This window comes from Nannobrachium achirus, assembly GCF_963921795.1.
Source record: "Nannobrachium achirus genome assembly, chromosome: 9".
Taxonomy (NCBI): Eukaryota; Metazoa; Chordata; class Actinopteri; order Myctophiformes; family Myctophidae; genus Nannobrachium; species Nannobrachium achirus.
This window is the reverse complement of record NC_137818.1, coordinates 18812809-18833052: the sequence shown is the minus strand read 5'-3', so window position 1 is coordinate 18833052 and position 20244 is coordinate 18812809. Positions and strand designations below refer to the sequence as shown.

The following is a 20244-nucleotide window of genomic DNA, read 5'->3' as shown; positions in this document are numbered from 1 at the left end:
TGAACATCAACATACCAGTAAACAGTGAATAGGTAGTAGGCCTGCTAGCAGGAAGGAAACCATAATGCTCACACATACGTCCATCCTCCTAATGTGGCAGGCGAATGGAAAGACCAGGTCGATGAAATCATCTCTGAATACTCCAGCAGACTTGATTTAATTCATGCATCGCCCCTGCCTCTTATCATGAAGCTGGAGGCTGTCCGTGTATTGGCATTGGCCAAAGTACAACATCTATTCTCCAATGTGCATGTCCCACGAAAATCACTATGTGATTTGACTGATAAAACGGTATCTAGTGAGGCAGTGGACTGGCCTAAACACACACACAACTCGTGACATTATATTTCACAGTAAAGGCGAGGGTGGTCTGGGTGTTCCCAATTTCGAATGGGTTTATATTGCTACACGGCTCTCCCATCTGTTGAATATGCTGAACAGTGATGACCAGTATGTGAGAATGCTTGCTCGTTCTTCTCTATTCTTGGACCTAAAAAGACGCAAGGTCCCTCTGGCTCGTGGCTCAGACTCTAACTTCCTTGGTTTTAAGAGAAAACCGAATGGAAAACTGGACAGTCGCTCCCCTCGCTTTGGTGTGTGGTCAGACTGGCCGGACCTAAATGACTTGTGTTGCTGCCTGGGCTGATGTTACCTTGGAGTGGGTAGGGCCTAACTCTGAGGTGGTGGCTGTCTCAGAGAATGTTATATCTGACCCCAGTATCTCTGTGAGAGCAACTATGACTGTGTGTGGAACAGAACACCAACTTCCACTGATTAATGGCCGAGGTCGCCTCCTGTGGGCACAACAGCAAAGGCAGAGGCAGCATTGGACTCAGTTGAGATTGCAAGGGAAGACTGCATGTCTCCCTGCTGCGGACCATTCTGTCTCTCACTCTGTGTTCAAAAATGTTGCCATAGATGAGTGCATCGTTGTCTTTACTTTGAAAGCAAGATTACAGGTTTTACCAACTAAACTTAATCTCTCCATCTGATTTCCAGGCAACCATGCTCCTCACTGTATTCATCATGGCAATGAGCAAATAGCCGAAACCATGTCCCACATCTTAAATGGTTGCCATGTATACAGGGGCCTCTACATAATAGGCACGACAGAATTGTAGATTTGATATCAAAAGATATCTCTTCTATTTTTATGTCCTCCATCATGCTGTATAAGCACACTGCTGTGAAGCCGAGCATGTTTAACCTGTGTAATGATGATTCTGTGTTCTCAAATATTACAGCTAACACTCCTGATGTCTTTGTTGTAAATGAAACCCTTAGGGAGGTGTTTATTCTCGAGGTCGGCTGCACTTTTGACTACAGCTTGGAAGAAGCCTTTCTAACCAAAGTGCTGAAATATCAACAGCTAGTGCAGACCATCTCACAGCTAGGCTACAGATGTAAACTTTTAGTTTTTATCTTTGGCAGCCTGGGGCATGTGCACAAGTTGGTTGTGAGGGGCTTACAAATGGCAGGCCTCTCCAAAAGGAGGGCCAAACAGTTAGCAAGGTATTGTTCAGTGTTAGCCATTATAGGAAGCCGCTCAATTTGGAGGAGGCGGTGCTTCCTCTACCCATGACTTGGGTCCGCTGTCTGACAAGTATTGAATGTAACAATGATTGGCTGTTCTTTCATATTATCTGACTGCACTGTCATTGTTTATGACCTTTGTATGAGGCTTCCTTGTACTTCTGTTTGTGGTCATAAATAAACATTTCAAATGTGTGTGTGTGTGTGTGTGTGTGTGTGTGTGTGTGTGTGTGTGTGTGTGTGTGTGTGTGTGTGTGTGTGTGTGTGTGTGTGTGTGTGTTGGTGTGTATATGTGTGTGTGTGTGTGTGTGTGTGTGTGTGTGTGTGTGTGTGTGTGTGTGTGTGTGTGTATGTGTGTGCGTGCGTGTCTGTGTATGCCTGTGTGTGTGTGTGTGTGTGTGTGTGTGTGTGTGTGTGTGTGTGTGTGTGTGTGTGTGTGTGTGTGTGTGTGTGTGTGTGTGTGTGTCAGTTTGTGTGTGTGTCATACATATGACACCCATTAGGTGCCAGCAGGTGCTCTGAGCTCCTTCACTGATCACAGTTTGAACAAACACTCTCGTCTGACTGACGTCTCTTCAACACTTTGAAACAGGTAGCTTTTATTTAACTTTCTTTTGCTATCTAGAGTATACTGAAGAGCTATTCAACACTTATTTTAACATGAATTAACATATCACTCAAATATTGATGTTGTGAAATTCCATCAGCTGTATTTAATAACAGTATGCCTATCTATGATAGGTATTATATAGTATTCTTTTATCCAGTAACAGAGAGAGATATGAACGTCTCTTATCAGGTGATCATGTGTGCAGGACATTCATTGATCTTTAGAACATCTCTCCTGGTAGAAACCTTAGCAGATGATCTCATCCAAAACAGACAAACATCTGTACTTTATAGTCAGATTTTTCATATTCCATTACGATTGGCTGTGACTGAGAATTTTCGGGGCTGGAATGTTGAAAATAGGCGATATACAAGCTCACAACGTTGTGTGCTTGTAGAACGCCTATTTTCAAAAACAACAAAAATATACAGTATATATTTGAAACATAAAAATCTTGTATGGGGGTCCCTGGCACCAAATCCTTTCAGTATAATAATACATGAAGTGTTAAAACAAAGCATGTGCCGTTTTGTTTTGTTATTTCAGGTTTTAAAATTGATGGAGATTATGACAACAACTGCTGTTTATCACAACAACGAGATGGATCTGTCTGGTGGAAACAGCTCTTTCTGGAAAGACAATGAGGAGGATGAATATGTTGACCACACGCCTATGATGACGACTTTTCCAATATCCTTCAAGATCGTGATCCTGGTCATTTACAGCCTGGTCTCTGTGCTCGGCGTGTTGGGGAACGGTGTTGTCATCTGGGTGACAGGCTTCAAAATGAAGAAAACTGTCAAGACCGTTTGGTACCTCAACCTCGCTGTGGCCGACTTCATCGTCACAGCCTACCTGCCCCTGATAATCACAAAAATAGCTCTGGACAACCACTGGCCTTTTGGAACATTCATGTGCAAAATGGGCGGTTTTGTTTTCTACATAAACATGTGTGCCAGCGTCTACACCCTGGTGGTCATCAGTGTTGACAGATGTGTAAGTGTGGTGTGTCCAGTGTGGGCCCAGAACCACCGCAGTGTCAAGAAGGCGTCTTGGGTGAGTCTGGGAGTCTGGATGCTGGCCTTGGCTTTCAGTTCCCCTATCTTCATCTTTAAGAACACACAGCCCTCTGGCTATGATAAGGTCCAGTGCTACTTCAACTTTACGCCCACTGGTAACTACAGTACAGCTGAAGTGAGGAAGTTAAGGGCATTTAGAGCTGGGGCCCTGTTCATCACTGGTTTCCTCATGGGATTCGTGGTCCCTTTCACTGTCATCGTCTCCTGCTATTCTGTCATCATTTACCGGCTCAGGAAAAATCGTTTGCTGGCCAGCCAATCAGGTCGCTCCTTCAAAATCATGGCAGCTGTTATCACCACATTTTTACTGTGCTGGCTCCCCTTACACATCATGAATCTGATTTACTTTGTGGATTTGCTGGCGACAGAGTTCAGTGAAAAACTGCATCATGTTGGCACCATCATGTTCACCATAACCGTGGGTCTGGCACTCCTCAACAGCTGCCTGAACCCTCTGCTCTACGTGTTCATGGGTCAGAATTTCAGGGATGTTTTCCGCAGCTCTGTCCTGAAGGTGATGGAGAAAGTCTTCGCTGAAGAGCCGCCTCAGACCAACCTAGGGAGCAGCATTTATGTGACTGCCTTGTCTCACATACAGGTTTGGGTTGTCTTTGAATATACTTTAAAACAGTGTTTCTCAAATGGGGGTACGCAGAGGTACTACAGGGGGTTACTGTATGTTTGATGATGAAACATTGACACATGTATGTGAATGTGCTGCTACAATTTTTACTGTTACTGAATAGAAAACAGGCTACTAACTTTTACATTTTACATAAGTGTTAACATATTGACATACAAACTGGACTTTCATGTCAGTATTTTCCAATCAAAATGTTGTTTTGCAAGCAGGAAAAGGGGGTACTGAAGCCCAAAAACATTTGAGAAATACTGCTTTAATAAATGCAGAACTCTAGGGTAAATGGCTTTTCTTCTCAATATGTTCTCCAAGATTGAAACAATGATCACCATTCAATGGTGATCATTGTGATGCACGGGCAAAAAAGATCACTGATTTGACAGCCAAGATGATAGCTGAAGATATTATGCCAAGGCACTATTAGTGTTGTTGAGAGGGAAGGCTTCTGTGAGCTGATGGCATTTCTCCAACCAGAATACACCGTTTCCTGTCACCAAACATTGACAGCACGACGAGAGAGAATGTACGCTGAGGTAATCAGAATGATCGTGTCAAACACACACGCCCCCTTTTTTATATATGTTTTTTACTTATGTTACGTTTAGCAGTAACTGCTTTGAAAAATATCCAAAATAATATTTTGAAGTAACCGTTAAAACATTTTTTTTTTTTGGTTTTCTTTGACGTACATGTTTATAATAATATTATAATATTTATATGTTTACACATGTAAACCAGTGATGTGACACCCTCTCCTATCCTCAGGTTCCCACTGAGCTCCTGAAGACCACCGCATCGCTGTTACCACCTCTAGCCCCCGCATTTACCTCCACCTCCACCTCCACCTCCACCTCCACCCCCATCACCATCACCTCCATCACCTCCTCCTCCACCCCCATCACCTCTTCCTCCACCCAGCAGTACAGCCCAGAGGAGAACACCATCACCAACATCTCCTCCTCCAACATCATCCTGGACCTGCCTCAGGTTAGGGATACAGGACCATAATCCTTATTATCATTTATATTATTATTATCGATAAAACTGATTTTTTTTTACAATAATCATATATTTTCTATTGATGGTGAAATCGTCCTTCACTAGGATGAATTATCTTTTTTTAAGCTGTAAATCCAGCACCACCACCCAGGTTAGCATACGGGCCCATATCCTTATCGTCAGTGGTGTGGAAAAAGTACTCAACTGTTGTACTTAAGTAAAAGTAGCATTACCGCAATCTAGAAATACTCTGTTACAAGCTTGTAGATCGGCTATTTTCAAATGGACGAAATGTATGTAAGACTGAAGTTTCTAATGTAGGTTTTGTAATAATAAGAATCATCAAAATCTACAAAGTAACTAGAAACTAATGCTTTCAAATGTAGAGGATCCAATATTTTTATCCAAGATGTAGTGTAGTAGAAGTAAAAGTACTCAAGTTAAGTACATTACTTAAGTAAACATACTTAGTTATTTCCACCTTTGATTATTGTTTAAAACAATATATATATAAGAAAAAAGAAACGTTCACAACGTTGACTAGAAAATAAAAGTGATCTTTTAATGGACTCTTTCTTTCTTTCTTCAATCCCAACTTGCATCGCTACCCAGTGGGCCGTTGGCCAAACAGACAGACGGTCTGGGTAAAACCTAAATGAACAACAGTGGTTAACTCCAAACATCCATTATTCATACAGACCCTGACACACTGAAAGGGTCATACAGTACTTTCATGTTATCAACAGTGGTGTGATATGGATTTTAGAAGTGGTGCCCCTCTAAATTTGTGACGTGCGCATGCTTGCACGTGAGGCCGCGAGGCGCGCGCGCGTGCAGCTAATTAAGTCTGGGCTCGACGAGCCCAACCGAGCCCACGGCATCTCACCCCTGGTTATCAAACAGCCCTGTTTAACAGCTGTAGCCACACTTGAGACATCGAGTAGATTCATCAAAACCTGTTGATGATTCTTACAGAGTTCTGTTTTCTATTTTCATCACACAGAGTCTTCCAGGAGAGAGACTGCTTGCTGTGAGGATCAACTTCATCAAAGGTATTTCACAAGCCAGTCTCAAATGTCTCCTTGATGAACTTCTGCAGAAGAAGGTGTTAAACGACTCTGAGCTGGAAGAGGCCAAAGCAATGCAGGTGAAAGACGACAAGGCCCGTTTTGTCCTTGATGCAGTGAGGAACAAAGGATCTGCTGCAAGTTCAATCATGATAAAGATCCTCTGTGAGATCGACCCATTCCTCTCTGAACATCTTGGGTTGAAGGATTGACTTAAAACACCTCCAGTGTCTCGTGTAGGTGTATCTGATTCTTCTTATTTTCCCTGAAGATTTGAAGGACAAGTTGGACATTCATTTTGTTATAACAGTCATCTCTAGAGCAACTTCAAAGTTAATGAGCAATGACAGGTACAATGCCTTCCTCAAGGACACATCAACCAGGTCTGTGTCCCAGAGACACTTCATGTTTTACTTGAAGACAATTTGACCAAAACATTGTATGGAATATTTTAAGTCCATAGCCCAGTGTGGGCCCAGAACCACCAGTGTCAGGAAGGCGTCTTCGGTGAGTCTGGGTGTCTGGGTGCTGGCCTTCGCTCTAAGCTCCCCTGTCTTCATCTTTAGGGACACACAGCCCTCTCGCCATGATAAAGACATCATCTGGTGCTTCAACTTTGCACTCACTGATGACTATACAGTACAGTTGTGGATATTTACATCTGGGGCCATGATCATCCCTGGCTTCCTCATAGGATTCGTGGTCCCTTTCACTGTCATCATCTCCTGCTATTCTGTCATCAACTACCGGCTCAGGACCAATCGTTCCCTGGCCAGCCAATCAGATCGCCTCTTCAAAATCATAGCAACTGTTATCGCCACATTTTCCTGTGCTCATTATGTGAATGTCCTGCCGAGTCCGATAAAGTTCAGTAAAACATTATATCATGTGGTCATCATCGGGATCCCCATAGCCGGCGGTCCGGCAATCCTCATTCTTAACAGCTGCCTGAACCCGCTGCTGTACGTGTTCATGGGTCAGGATTTCAGGGATGTTTTCCGCAGCTCTAAAGGTGCTGGAGAAAGCCTTCGCTGAAGAGCTGCCTCAGACCAACTCTTCCACAAACCCAGGGAGAGGGACTGCCTTGTCTGAGACACAGGTTTAGGGTTGTCTTTGAATGTACTTTAATTCATGCCACTGTAAACGGCTTCCCTTCTCTCTACGTTCTCGATGATTAAAACGATGATGAAAAATATCCAAAATAATATGTTGAAGTAATAGTGTTACAAAACTGAATTGTTTGGAGATCTCTTTGATGTGCATCTTCAATGCGCTGTGGGCGTGTTCTCTCTTCCGCGTCATCGGTGCCCATTCCCTGGTTGGACGTGCTATGTCTCTCCCAGGGGAGAGATATAGCACAGGGGAGGGAATCTCTCCCGTGGTGAAAAGAAGTAATTTACACTCCTCATGCATAGAAGGAAGCATGAGGTCAGTCCGTTGCTCTCCCCAGGTTGGCAGAGGGAGTGTAGCGCCCAGGATTACATTAGATAATAATTGACACTGGGTGAAAAATGGGTTACAAAATAGCTGGATACAAAATTTAAACAAGAGAAAAAACTATATAACCAATCGCTCCTGTTTGGAGCCGTCAACGGATAGGGCAAATGGACAAAGTTGACTGTTAAAAAAACAAAAAAACAGGACCAGTCTCTCGGGGAGAGAATGAATTCTAGGCAGAGATTTTCCTAGAGTAGACTGTATATAAGTGTTAGAACTTTTTTTCTTTGTTAAAATATTGTTCTAGTAATTGTTAAAGCCAATGGCGCTATATTGTGGCACAGTTAAAAAATAATATCTTTAACTGTATTGTTGTGTATAAGTGTCATAACCATGTTATTGACTCACTCCTCACACAGTATTGACTTGATATAGCAATACAAAAATATAATTCTGATTTTGGTCATTTTGGAAATAAGGCAAAACATTTTTTTTTTTCTGGCATATGTTTTTCACCTTAGACCTTTCATGGCAATCGGACGCTGCATGCATGATTTTAGGCATTGTGTTCCAAAAATGTGTTTTGCTAAAGTCTACCTGTCATATATGCTATATATGTTAAGTGTTCTATATACATATATAGAGTGAGTGTGCCTTTAAGAACATCACGACACTGCCGCAAAGGAGGTCCGTTTCATAGTGATTACATCAGGACGTATGTTGTACTCCTATGCATTACGCGCCACTCTGTACTACTCTGTTGTTGATACTGCTGCTCTGCATAACGTTTAAGTAAAGCCTCTTCTATTTGGATTATACCCTTTGTGTGGACATTGCCATTCATTACATGGTGTCAGAAGCACTGGACGGACGCTTCGCTTCGAGGAAATGGCCAAGTTTAATCCCCCTGACAGTTTTTCGTTCGACCGCCCGACTGAATGGGCTGACTGGAAACAACGCTTCCAGCGCTATAGACTGGCGACGAAACTCAACAAAGAGGACGAGGAGGTGCAGGTCAGTTGTCTGATCTACGCGATGGGCCCGGAGGCTGAAAACATTTTCAAATCATTTGCGTTATCTGCGGATGACCAGAAAAAGTTCGACGTCGTGTTAGACAAATACGACGGCTACTTCTATCCTAAACGGAATGTGATTCACGAGCGCGCCTGCTTTTATCAAAGAGGACAGCGGCCCGGTGAAAAAGTGGAAATGTTTATTAGAGCTCTGTACGATCTATCCGAACACTGTGACTTTGGGGCAGCGAGGGAAGAGCACATACGTGACCGCCTAGTCATAGGAATTCAGGACAAAGACCTGTCACGCAAACTGCAGCTGGAGACTGCTTTGACACTGACTCAAACAATACAGACTGTGCGCCAGTCCGAAGAGGTGAATGCACAAGTGCACCAGCAACAGGCAGAGGCGTGCTCAGCGGTGCAGGAAATCGCCCGCGGACGCGGTAAATCCGCATACAGAGGAAAACCTCACTGGAAAAATAAAAATCAGAGTGGAGAGCAAGGAGGGCCGAAATGGCCGAAATGTGGAAGATGTGGAAAAACACAGCACAAAGACCAAGAAAGGTGCCCAGCTCTGAAATCCACATGCAACAAATGCAAAAAGGTGGGTCATTGGGAAATCAAATGTCATACAAAGGCAGTCAGAGAAGTGACAGAAGAGACAGAGACTGTTTCACAGACACCTTACTTCCTAGGTGCAGTCACTAAAATAAACAGAGATAATGACAAGTGGACTGTGCAGATCCTTATTGGAGAGACACCAGTTAAATTCAAAATTGATACTGGGGCAGATTTGAATATTATGGAGGAAGAGACATTCCACATGCTATGCCCTAAGCAGCAACTGGTGCAGTCAAACATCCCACCAATGAGTAGCCCAGGGGGTCAGTTAATTTGTGTGGGGAAGTTTCAAGCTACTGCACAGTACAAAGAGAAGCATTACTCATTCCCAGTGTATGTGATCCGCAGCCTAACTGCAAACAATCTGCTAGGCAGAGACACTGCATGTGCTATGGGCCTGGTGAAGCGCATTGAAGAAGTGCACAATGCGTTTGGGGAGCATGGAACTCTGAAAACAGACCCAGTAAAGATACAGTTGATGGAGAACGCTGAGCCGTATGCAGTGCACACAGCACGCAGGGTCCCCCTACCTCTCGTACAGAAAGTTAATGAGGAGATACTGCGTATGGAGGGAAACGATGTGATTGAAAAGGTGACCGAGCCTACAGACTGGTGTGCACCGATGGTGCCAGTTCCAAGAAAGAACGGCAAAGTGCGCATCTGCGTAGACTTGAAAAAGCTTAACGAGGCTGTAAAGAGAGAGAGGTACGTCCTCCCAACTGCTGAGGAAATAACTGCAAAACTGAGTGGAGCTACAATGTTCACGTCACTGGACGCTGCCTCAGGGTTTTGGCAGATACCTCTACACCCCGACAGCAGCAAGCTAACCACCTTCATAACACCCCTCGGGAGATACTGCTTCAAGCGACTCCCGTTCGGAATTACAAGTGCTCCGGAAATCTTCCAACGGAAAATGACTGAGACTCTAGATGGTCTTGATGGAGTAGCTGTCTACATGGACGATATTCTGGTTTACGGAAACACTCCAGAACAGCACGACCAGTACCTGAGACAGGTGCTGGAGAGAGTGGAGTCAGCTGGCTTAAAGTTGAACAGAGACAAGTGTGTGTTCAGACAGAGCCAACTTCACTTCCTTGGCCAGGTGATCGACAAAACAGGTGTGAAACCTGATCCTGATAAAGTCAAAGCCATCAGAGAGCTACCATCACCACAGAACGTGCAGGAGCTGAGACGAGTCCTGGGCATGTTCACGTACCTGGGAAAGTATATCCCACACCTGTCTACAGTGGGCCAGCCACTTTATGAACTGTTGAGATCCCAAACTGCATGGACGTGGGACCACGCACAGCAGGAGGCGTTCCAGCGCATCAAAGACATCCTGTCTACTTCTCCAGTTCTGAAATTCTATGACGTGACTCTACCTACTACTGTGTCGGCTGACGCCAGCAGCTATGGCATCGGCGGAGTGTTGCTGCAACAACACGATGGAGACTGGAAGCCAGTCGCTTACTGTTCACGTCGTCTATCTGACGCCGAAACCAGGTACGCCCAGATCGAAAAGGAGTGCCTGGCGAGCGTCTGGGCGTGCGAAAGGTTTGAGAAATACCTAGTGGGCATGGATAACTTCAAGCTCGTCACCGATCACAAGCCCTTAGTGCCACTAATGAACAAGAAGGACCTGGACAATGTTCCAATACGGTGCCAGAGACTGTTAATGAGATTAATGAGATTCAAACCAACGGCTGAATACGCACCGGGCAAGACCTTGACTGTAGCGGACACCCTGTCACGTAGTCCTCTACAGTGTGTGACAGAGGACACTCACTCAGATGTGGAGTGTTACATTGCAGCCGTTGTTAACAACATGCCAGCTACACCACAAAAGCTGGAGATCATAAGAGCAGCCACAGAAGCTGACAGCAACCTGCAGATGGTGCTGAAATACGTCAAGTCCGGATGGCCAGACTACGTGACCGGTGTCCCAGTAGCCATCAGAGACTATTTCCCTATACGGGCTGAATTGTCTGAGTACAATGGAATAACGTTTAAGTAAAGCCTCTTCTATTTGGATTATACCCTTTGTGTGGACATTGCCATTCATTACACTACCTGCTGGTGGCGCTATAACAGGCCAATGTGAAAAGGGTAGCATTTATTCCTTGACGTAGTGGGAATATGTGTAGCAAATTTCACGGTAATCGCAAGCTGCGTTGATGATTTGAGGCATTTTGTTCAAAAACTGAGCAATCCTGCAAACTTTGGAAGCCAATATTAGCCAATCAGGATGGAATATGAAATATCAGACGGATCAGACTTGATCACATGACTATAGAGATACTATGTACTGATTTGTGTTATTTTTCGAGAAAATCTGAAGGAGTAATATACAAAAACTGTGCCAAAAGGCAGATGTGAAAAATGCAGTAAAAAGATTTTTCCTTGGCCTCTAGGGAGTGCGCGTACAAAGTTTGACATTGATCGGTGAGTTATAGGTAAAAACACAAATTGGCCTGTTATAGCACCACCATAGGGCTGATTTGAACATTTTGAAGTGGCATTTCTTCCTCAGCCTAGTGGGAATGTGCGTGCACAATTTCACAAAAATTGCACGCTGAGTTCGTGATTTGAGACATTTTGTTGAAAACTGACCAATCTTACAAACTTTGGAAGCCAATCTCAGCCAATCAGGATGGAATATGGAAAATCGGACAGATCCGTCTCGATCACATGACTGTAGAGATACTGTCTACCGATGTGCGTGTTTTTTGGACAAAATCTGTAAGAGTACTGTCAAAAAAGGAGTTTGACATAAATTGGCCTCATGGTGGCGCTATAAAAGGCCCATGTGAAAATCTACAAGCTCACAACGCGTCGGGGAGCTCGCGTTGTGAGCTTGTAGATCGGCTATGAGTCAAATCCCTTTCGCCACCGGCCACACTACAAAACATGCAAAAACCTCTGTGCTCCTTTTTCAATCTGACTGATTTTCCAATCGCACTGTAACATATGCTTATAGACCATTCTTATAGAACGTGCTTGTATCATGTAAATGTACTGTTTATTGACAGCCCCCCCATCAACACAAACACATTCACAAGTGCACAAACATGCATATAAAAATCCGCACAATTGAGGTAAAAATGGAGAAGTGGGGGACAGAGGCGAGGCAGGGAGACACAGAGAGGGAGAGAGAGAAACACAGAAAGAGGCAGAAGAAATGAAAAGATATCTCACCATATTTACAGATGTGCCCTTCTCCCCGGCGGGGGGGTGTTTGCTCTTGCTTTTTCTGAGGACGAGACGACAACAATGACAGGAAGGTCAGTAGAAGACACACACGTGCACGCACACACACACACACACACACACACACACACACACACACACACACACACACACACACACACACACACACACACACACACACACACACACACACACACACACACACACACACACACACACACACACACACACAAGAACACACCCACACAGCAGACTGATTCTATCAGCACTGCGGTAAGGAGAGAGATCGGTTGTTTGATAAGAGTTGTGACAAATAAAGAGAGTGTGACTCAGTACTTTGTGGAATCTGAAGGCGTCCTTGGGCCGCACAGGCTACGTATATAGAGCTTTTTATCCAGACCGCTTCCGCGTAGCTGTGGTGTGGGCGTACTGCCGCACACACACACACACACACACACACACACACACACACACACACACACACACACACACACACACACACACACACACACACACACACACACACACACACACACACACACACACACACACACACACACACACACACACACACACACACACAGGTGCACCTTGACACCGTGGTTATGGTTGCCGCTCGGAGAAATCAGTCTATAGGCAATGTGTATTAGGGCATTAACGACTTGTGATTTTTGCAAGTCGACTCGACTCAGTAAAAAGATGAGTTGAAGTCGACTTTATCGTTTGATGACGTCATCACATCACACAGGACCCCCCAATTATTTTGGAGGGTCCCCAGATGATTAACTTAATGTGAAACATTTATTTCTCACTCAACTGTAAACACAACAACATAAAGAGGGTATCTGCACATTTCTAAAGTGCCAATTTAAGGACTTTTTAATACCTCTAAAATTACAAATTAAACATTGTCCAAATTGTCAAATATCTAGAGGCAGAAATTGAAAATAGCCAATCTACATGCTCACAACGCCTCGCAACGCGAGGCGTTGTGAGCATGTAGATCTGCTTTTCAACTTCGACTTTCTCTGGTGGGAGTCGACTTGTGTAATGAAGTCGACTTGTCGACTTTTTCATTAATGCCCTAATGTATATATAGGTTAACCCCTATAACTCTATAATAATACGTTTAGGGCTACTTTTAATGTTCTCCCATAAATGGCATTTATAATATTGCTGTCCTTAAAATGTTGACTGTTACTTTTCACGATCGAAACGCAAAACTAGCAAAATTGGGTGAAATTATGAGTAGCCGACCCCTTCAATAGTCAACGTAACCCCCCCCCCCCTCTACTTGTTGTGTGACGCTGTAATATGATCAAGTAGTAATTTACAAAAAAATACTAAAATTTTGAATATGGAGATAAGAGGTTTCTGCCCGACAGCAACAATATGTGCGTGCGTGCATGTTTTATAGCCCACCGCTACCGCCACACAAAATGGTCATTTTTTTACTGCACGCCGCCTGGGGTTCAGAACTGCTTCCCTTCCCTTAACGTTCCATGTGAGTGCTTCTCCCTCACATCAGCCTAACGTTGTCTCCAGTGTCTCTGAACACATCCAGAGTGGTGCTCTAGTCTAGTGCTTCATTCTGGCTCACAGGGAGAGGCTTGTTGTAACCATAAGGAACTGTTGATATTGTCGGGGGGTGGAAACCTTTTATTGCGACCGTCAGGTCGCAGTTACTACCAAAACCTCCACCGGCTGTCTGTCAGTCAGTCAGTCAGTCTGTCAGTCAGTCTGTCTGTCCGTCATGTCACACTTTTCCCCAACTCATATCTCCGCCACCGTTACCCCAATCCATGCCAAACTTTGCACACACACTCCTTGCCTGCCAATCCACAACCTCCACCGCCGCCAAAAAGTGCAAAAATGACCAAATGCCCACCCAAACGGGGCTGTTCACGGGGAATTCCTGGGGACCACCGACTCCTGGTGCTCCAGAATGGATGCCCCTAGTGGAGGACCCCCGCCACTGCAGCACACATAAAATGCCGTAACTCGGGCTAGGAGCGACCGGGAGAGCCGGGGCCGGTACCCACGCGTCAATATGAATCTGTCCCATATAGCGCCACCATCAGGCCCATTTTTTCAAACACATTTTTGGACACTGCTCCTACAGATTTTGCCCTAAAATCACGCAAATCGGTACACAGTATGTCTACACTCATGTCATCAACATGGATCTGTCCCATATAGCGCCACCATCAGGCCGATTTTTTCAAAAACATTTTTGGACACTGCTCCTACAGATTTTGCCCTAAAATCACGCAAATCGGTACACAGTATGTCTACACACTCATGTCATCAACATGGATCTGTCCCATATAGCGCCACCATCTGGCCGATTTTTTCAAACACATTTTTGGACACTGCTCCTACACATTTTGCCCTAAAATCACGCTGGGACCGACCTAACGGTCGCTTATCTCCCGATTAGGGAGTCTTACTGGTGTCCAAAACCCTTCCAATGGATCCAATGTGGTTCTTATTAGTGTTAGATGTCAGAGGGGAGTGTTGGGCGGGAGGAGTAGGACGCAGGCTCTACATCCTCCTGGTGGGGGCTCCTCACTGGCAGGTGAGCCAGTAGGAACCACATGCGTAGCCTACATAACACACTAGCTGTATTTGTCAGCAACAGGACACAGCCAGCAATACAGCCAGCCAATAGAGCGGTCGGCTCTCCAGGGGCGTGGTCATACACGATTTTCAGTGTGTTTCAGAATCATGCAGCAGGGACAGAAATGTGTTTGGGGAGGAATGAATTGACATAACTGATTTGGGGAGAAAAAGGGGGTAAAAATAATTGGCTACTCTTAATTAAAAAGAATAAAAAAAGAAAACAAAGAATCAAAATGAAATAAAACTAATGGAAATTGCAAAACTACAATAACCAAGCCAATTTGCTACACATCCAGAGTGGCGATATGCATGCGTCATCCTGGCTCCCTGATGCTTCTAGGTAACCATAGGGAACTGTTGATATGGTGAAGGTGAGCTGAGGTGAGCTTTGCAGCGGGAAAATAGGGTTTGATTTGTTAATGTATCTATAGTAACTAAAAGTGCTACTAAAAGTAACTAACGCTGCCAAATAATTGTAGTGGAGTAAAATACAACATTTGCCTCTGAGATAGTGGAATAGGAATATAAAATAAATTTAAAGAAATGGAAATACTCAAGAGAAATTAAAGTATCGGACAATTGTCAGATACAGTAATTGTACATTGTACAGTAATGTACTAAGCTACTTTCCACCACCTCTGTCTGGTAATGTTTTCATGTCCAAAACGAGCTCTGTGTATAAGCAGACATCATGCTGACAACACAGCGCTGTAAGGAGCTTCACAGAGAAGCTTCAATCCCCAAGAGAGAGAGAGAGAGAGAGAGAGAGAGAGAGAGAGAGAGAAAGAAAGAGAGAGAGAGAGAGTTCTGTCCTACTCACGCAAGCTGAGGGCTCTTATTATGTACGCCCAGGGGAGAAGCGTGAGAAAGACCAAGGAAGAACGGCTCCCCCTAGGGAGCTGTCTCCATAATAACAGGACCCAGGTGGCACAGCAGCAGAGATGAGAGTTGGACAGAAAATGATTGAAGGAGACAGGGGTGTGAAGATAGCCTGGAGAAGGATCGTCTATCATAGTTGTCTACCGTGAATCGTAAACGCCTGAAAGAAATCGTTGAAAGGGTGATTTAACCGATTAAACCAGGGGTCTACAACAGGGGGTCCGGGATCCCTAGGGGGTCCTCAGAGTTACTACAGGGGGTCTGCCAAATCTTTGTATGTGTGTGATAGGATTGTTATTTCTTAGTTCTTTACACACAAGGCGTTATGAGCTTGTAGATCAGCTATTTTCGGCAAAGAGGTTTGGTATAGAGGCGGAAAAAGTGTTTTGTGCCGGGCAGGGACCCCCAGAAGAGAAGATTTGTGTTAAATATATATATATATGTATCAGCAAAGTAATGACACAGCACTCAACTAACTGCTATCTTTGTCCATCAAAATCGCGGAGCTCTACTCCTGCTTTAACGAGGCACGCTGGCACAACGAGCAGCTGTGAGTGAGTGAGTGAGTGAGCCTTCCTGCTGTAGCTGCGTGACGTTAGACGTTGAACACGCAGACGTTGAAGAAGGAATGGAGTTTAACTCGAGCGCGCCCTTTGTCGAATCGCGATTAGTTTTTTAAAACATCGATTTGAATCGTCCCCTAATTAAATCGATTTAAATCGTTCATGAATCGTGACAGGCATGTATGTATGTATGTATGTATGTATTCAAAAATGTCAGATTCAGATTTCAGATACACGCGTAAAACACAAAAACTAAAAAATATGGATTAAGTGGTTAAAATGATAGTGACACTACTACGCTGCGGACCCCCTGGAACCCACCTCCAAGACCCCTGGCAATTGGCACTGGGTGAAAAATGGGTCACAAAATCATGGGATAAAGATTTTGGGGCAAAAAATAAATAAATAAAGTTTGTAGGTCAGCAGCTATTTTTTGCACCGAAAGTTCACCCCAGAATATAGGCACGCCACAGGGTCTCATGTTAATGGGAAATGTACCTAAATAGGTACACGGTTGAGGTCTTTTCTCCGGGCAAAGATCTTGTCCAATTTAGACACATCAAAGAGCCTTTCAGCCAAGCAAGCTGTGAGCGCTGTGAGTTACTCCAGAACAACCAACCTCCGGGCAGGTATCCTCCTGTATCATTTATCCTTTACATCTCAACGCTGCATCGCTATCAGTGCTGGGAAAGTAACTAAGTACATTTACACAAGTACTGCACTTTTTCTGTTAAATTTCGAGGTATTTTGCTATACTTTTACTCAAGCAAAAAAGAATCAGAGTACTGCTTTCCACCGTTACACCGTTATACATGACGCCCGCTGCAGGGGTGTCACAAGGGGGGGGGGGGGGGGGGGGGGTTAGCGGGACTGAGTTACCAGGGCCCAAGGTGGAGAGGCCTTGATTATCTTATGCTTAAGCTGTTGAAAAATAACAGATACAAGCTCACAGTGTGGCACCGAGTGTCGCGCTGCGAGCTTGTAGATCTGCTATTTTTGAAAAGTCATGAAAATGTGTGCAAATCTTTGAATATATGAATTTTTTGGCGAACATTTGTAACTAAAACTTTGCTTCTGGGGGGTCCCTGGAAGTAAATATTTTGAGATGGGGTCCGTGGCCAAATACATATCATTTTGGGGGAACTTGACATAGAAACTGACATAGAAACATACCGGTAGGTTTTTCAAAAAACCTTAGAAGGATTTGAAATATTCAAAGACTTGCACAAATGTTCAAGATTTTTCAAAAATAGCAGATCTACAAGCTCGCAGCGGGGCACTCGTAGGTGCGCTGTGAGCTTGTATATCTGCTATTTCTCAATAGTTAAAGCACAAAATAAAGAGTAATAATGCGTTCCCAGTCTAAATGGGTTAAACCCCCTCCCCCTATGAAGAACATTCATGGGGAGCCCGCAGGGAATACTTGTACCCAGGGCCCAGAATCTGGTGCGACGCCCCAGCGCCCGCTGGGCACGGCGTTTCTCGACATCCTTAGCTGCGCGTATCCCACGGCAACAAAGCCGCAGGGGCAGCGTGTGATTGGTCCCCGGAGGGCTGCGGGGGGGAAAAAAACCTGCAGGCTGTTCCATTGCTCCTGCCTGGGCTTTAGGATGTTTTTGATCCTCGGTTTTCAAGCCCAGGTTTGTTGCTTTTGTCTGCCCGAGGAATAGTCGACTCAAGGTTTGACTGATCCCTCCCACCCTGACCAAACACTTGGAATCGTAGGAGCTGTGACGTTACATTTAGTCTGACTCGCTTCCACAGATAAATATTGTGAAAATAGCAGATCGTTGTGGCGTTGTGAGCTTACAGATCTGCTATTTTCACAATCTTTGCCTCTTTCTTACAGTATATCATTTGACAATTTGGCCAGCATTTATATTTCTTGAGGTATTAAAAAGGTCTTAAAAGTCTTTAAATTCTCACTTCGCTTAGTGCAGCTCTCTGGGGGACCCGACCCACAGGTTGAGAACCACTGCGGTGTATAAAAGCCTCCTCTTTGGCCTCATTGACTTGTATGTGATTCCTGGAAGTACAGCGTTTCATCTGATCTGACACTGACGCTGACGCTAACATTCATCGCCGCCGCTTCTGCAGCGCGAGCGAGCCGGGGGGGAGGGAGGGGGGGTATGAGAGATGAAGAGGATGGACGGGGAAGGAGGAGGGTGGAGAATGGAGAGGACCAGGGGCGTCACAAGGGGGGGAAAAGTGGGACTGAGTTACTAGGGCCCAAGGTTGGGGGGACATTCATTATTTTATACTTTAGCTATAGAAAAATAGCAGATATACAAGCTCACAACACGGCACCGCGAGCTTGTAGATCTGCTATTTTTGAAAAGTCGTGAATATGCGTGCAAATCTTTGAATATATGTATTTTTTAAGCAAATATTTGTAACTCAGATTTAGCTTCAGGCGGGTCCTTCACATGAAAAGGTTTGAGAACCACTGACATAGAAACATACATTTTTCAAAAAACCTTAGAAGGATGTGAAATATTCAAAGACTTGAAGACAAATTTTCTCGCAATGTATATCTGCTAATTCAATAGTTAAAGCACACAATAATACGTAATAATGCCCCTCCCCCTATGAAGAACATTCATGGGGGGCCCGCAGAGAATCCTTGTACCCAGGGCCCAGAATTTGGTGTGACACCCCTGGAGAGGACGAATGAGGAGGGAGAGGGTTAGATGAATACTTTTTTTTAAAGAAGCGTGCCGGAGATGACAATGACTGGGTAATGCAGGAGAAAGTGCTGATGGAAGTCAAGGGCGGATTTAGCAATCACGGTTGGCTCTGAGGTAAGCTCAACGTCGAGTTCCATTTAATGGAGCGCAGTGGTTCTAAAAAAACGTTTTAATTCCCCCTATAACTCTGAGAGTTACACACCATAACGTGGCCATTTGGAACCCCCTCAAGCAGGGGTCTTCAACAGGGGGTCCGGGACACCTAGGGGGTCCTCAGAGTTACTACAGGGGGTCCTCCAAATCTTTATGTGATAGAAACTTGTTTTTTGCCTAGTGTCCATATTCTGAGAACTTGGGGTGAAATTACTCCTTTAATTAGTATCATTGGTAAGACCTGTGAAGGAAGTTAAGGCCTATATTTTCCCCCCAATATGCACACAAATATAGCAGACTTCCAAGCTGACAGCGGAGGCATCCTCCACCAAAATGTGTGTGACTCAACATGGTTCCCCTTCTGAGAGTCTTGTAGATCAGTGGTTCTCAACCTGTGGGTCGGGACCCACAGGGGGGGTCTCCAAATGATTTATTTTTGGTGGGGGCAAAGTGCAACACTGTTTTCGAACTCAATATAGCATCTTTATACCATATTACTGTATCTTAAACCATGAATATGTAGGATAGGCTATTCATAAGCTTTATAGCCTATTCATTTTGATCACCTCAAACAGTGCTACTGTTTTGTGGATGTAAGACTTGTATAAATGTATGCTTGCTACTGTGAGTTGATCAAATACACTAAACTAAACTAGAACTGTAAACAAACCAACATAAAGTCTAAAGTGTATTGAGGATATCTAACTGCACATTTCTAAAGTGAAGGTTTAAGGACCTTTTAATACCTCTAAAATTACATTTTGATTGATTGATTTTTCTTTATTTTAGTGTCATGCTTCCAAGGAAGCCCAGCCCATATGGACTTACAGGACACTTTTACATTTCATTTAACAAAAAACTATTCACCGACATAACAATTCACACAAACAATGATCAAATTACAAAATTAAACATTGGCCAAATAGTGAAATAGTAGAGGCAGAAATTTTGAAAGGCGTTGTGAGCATGTAGATCTGATATTTTCACAATAGAACCGTGTTATACAAAATGTACAGTAATGCTTCAACTCTTAGTGCTCGTCAGGGTGGGGGCGGGTCCCCAGTTAAAATATGATTATATTGAGGTGTCGCGGCCTGAAAAGGTTGAGAACCACTGGTGTAGATAAACAAC

General features: G+C 44.3%; 1 protein-coding gene across 1 annotated transcript in view; it reads right to left on the bottom strand.

Annotated features, from left to right (window-relative positions):
• LOC308290692 (uncharacterized protein) overlaps nt 1–20244 on the bottom strand; it is a gene marked incomplete at both ends in the record, with an annotated part of 62324 nt that overhangs the window by 41926 nt on the left and 154 nt on the right. Inside the window, 1 exon segment of the mRNA XM_080732602.1 lies at nt 12198–12252. Within this exon segment, the coding sequence (XP_080588728.1) occupies nt 12198–12252 (55 nt within the window).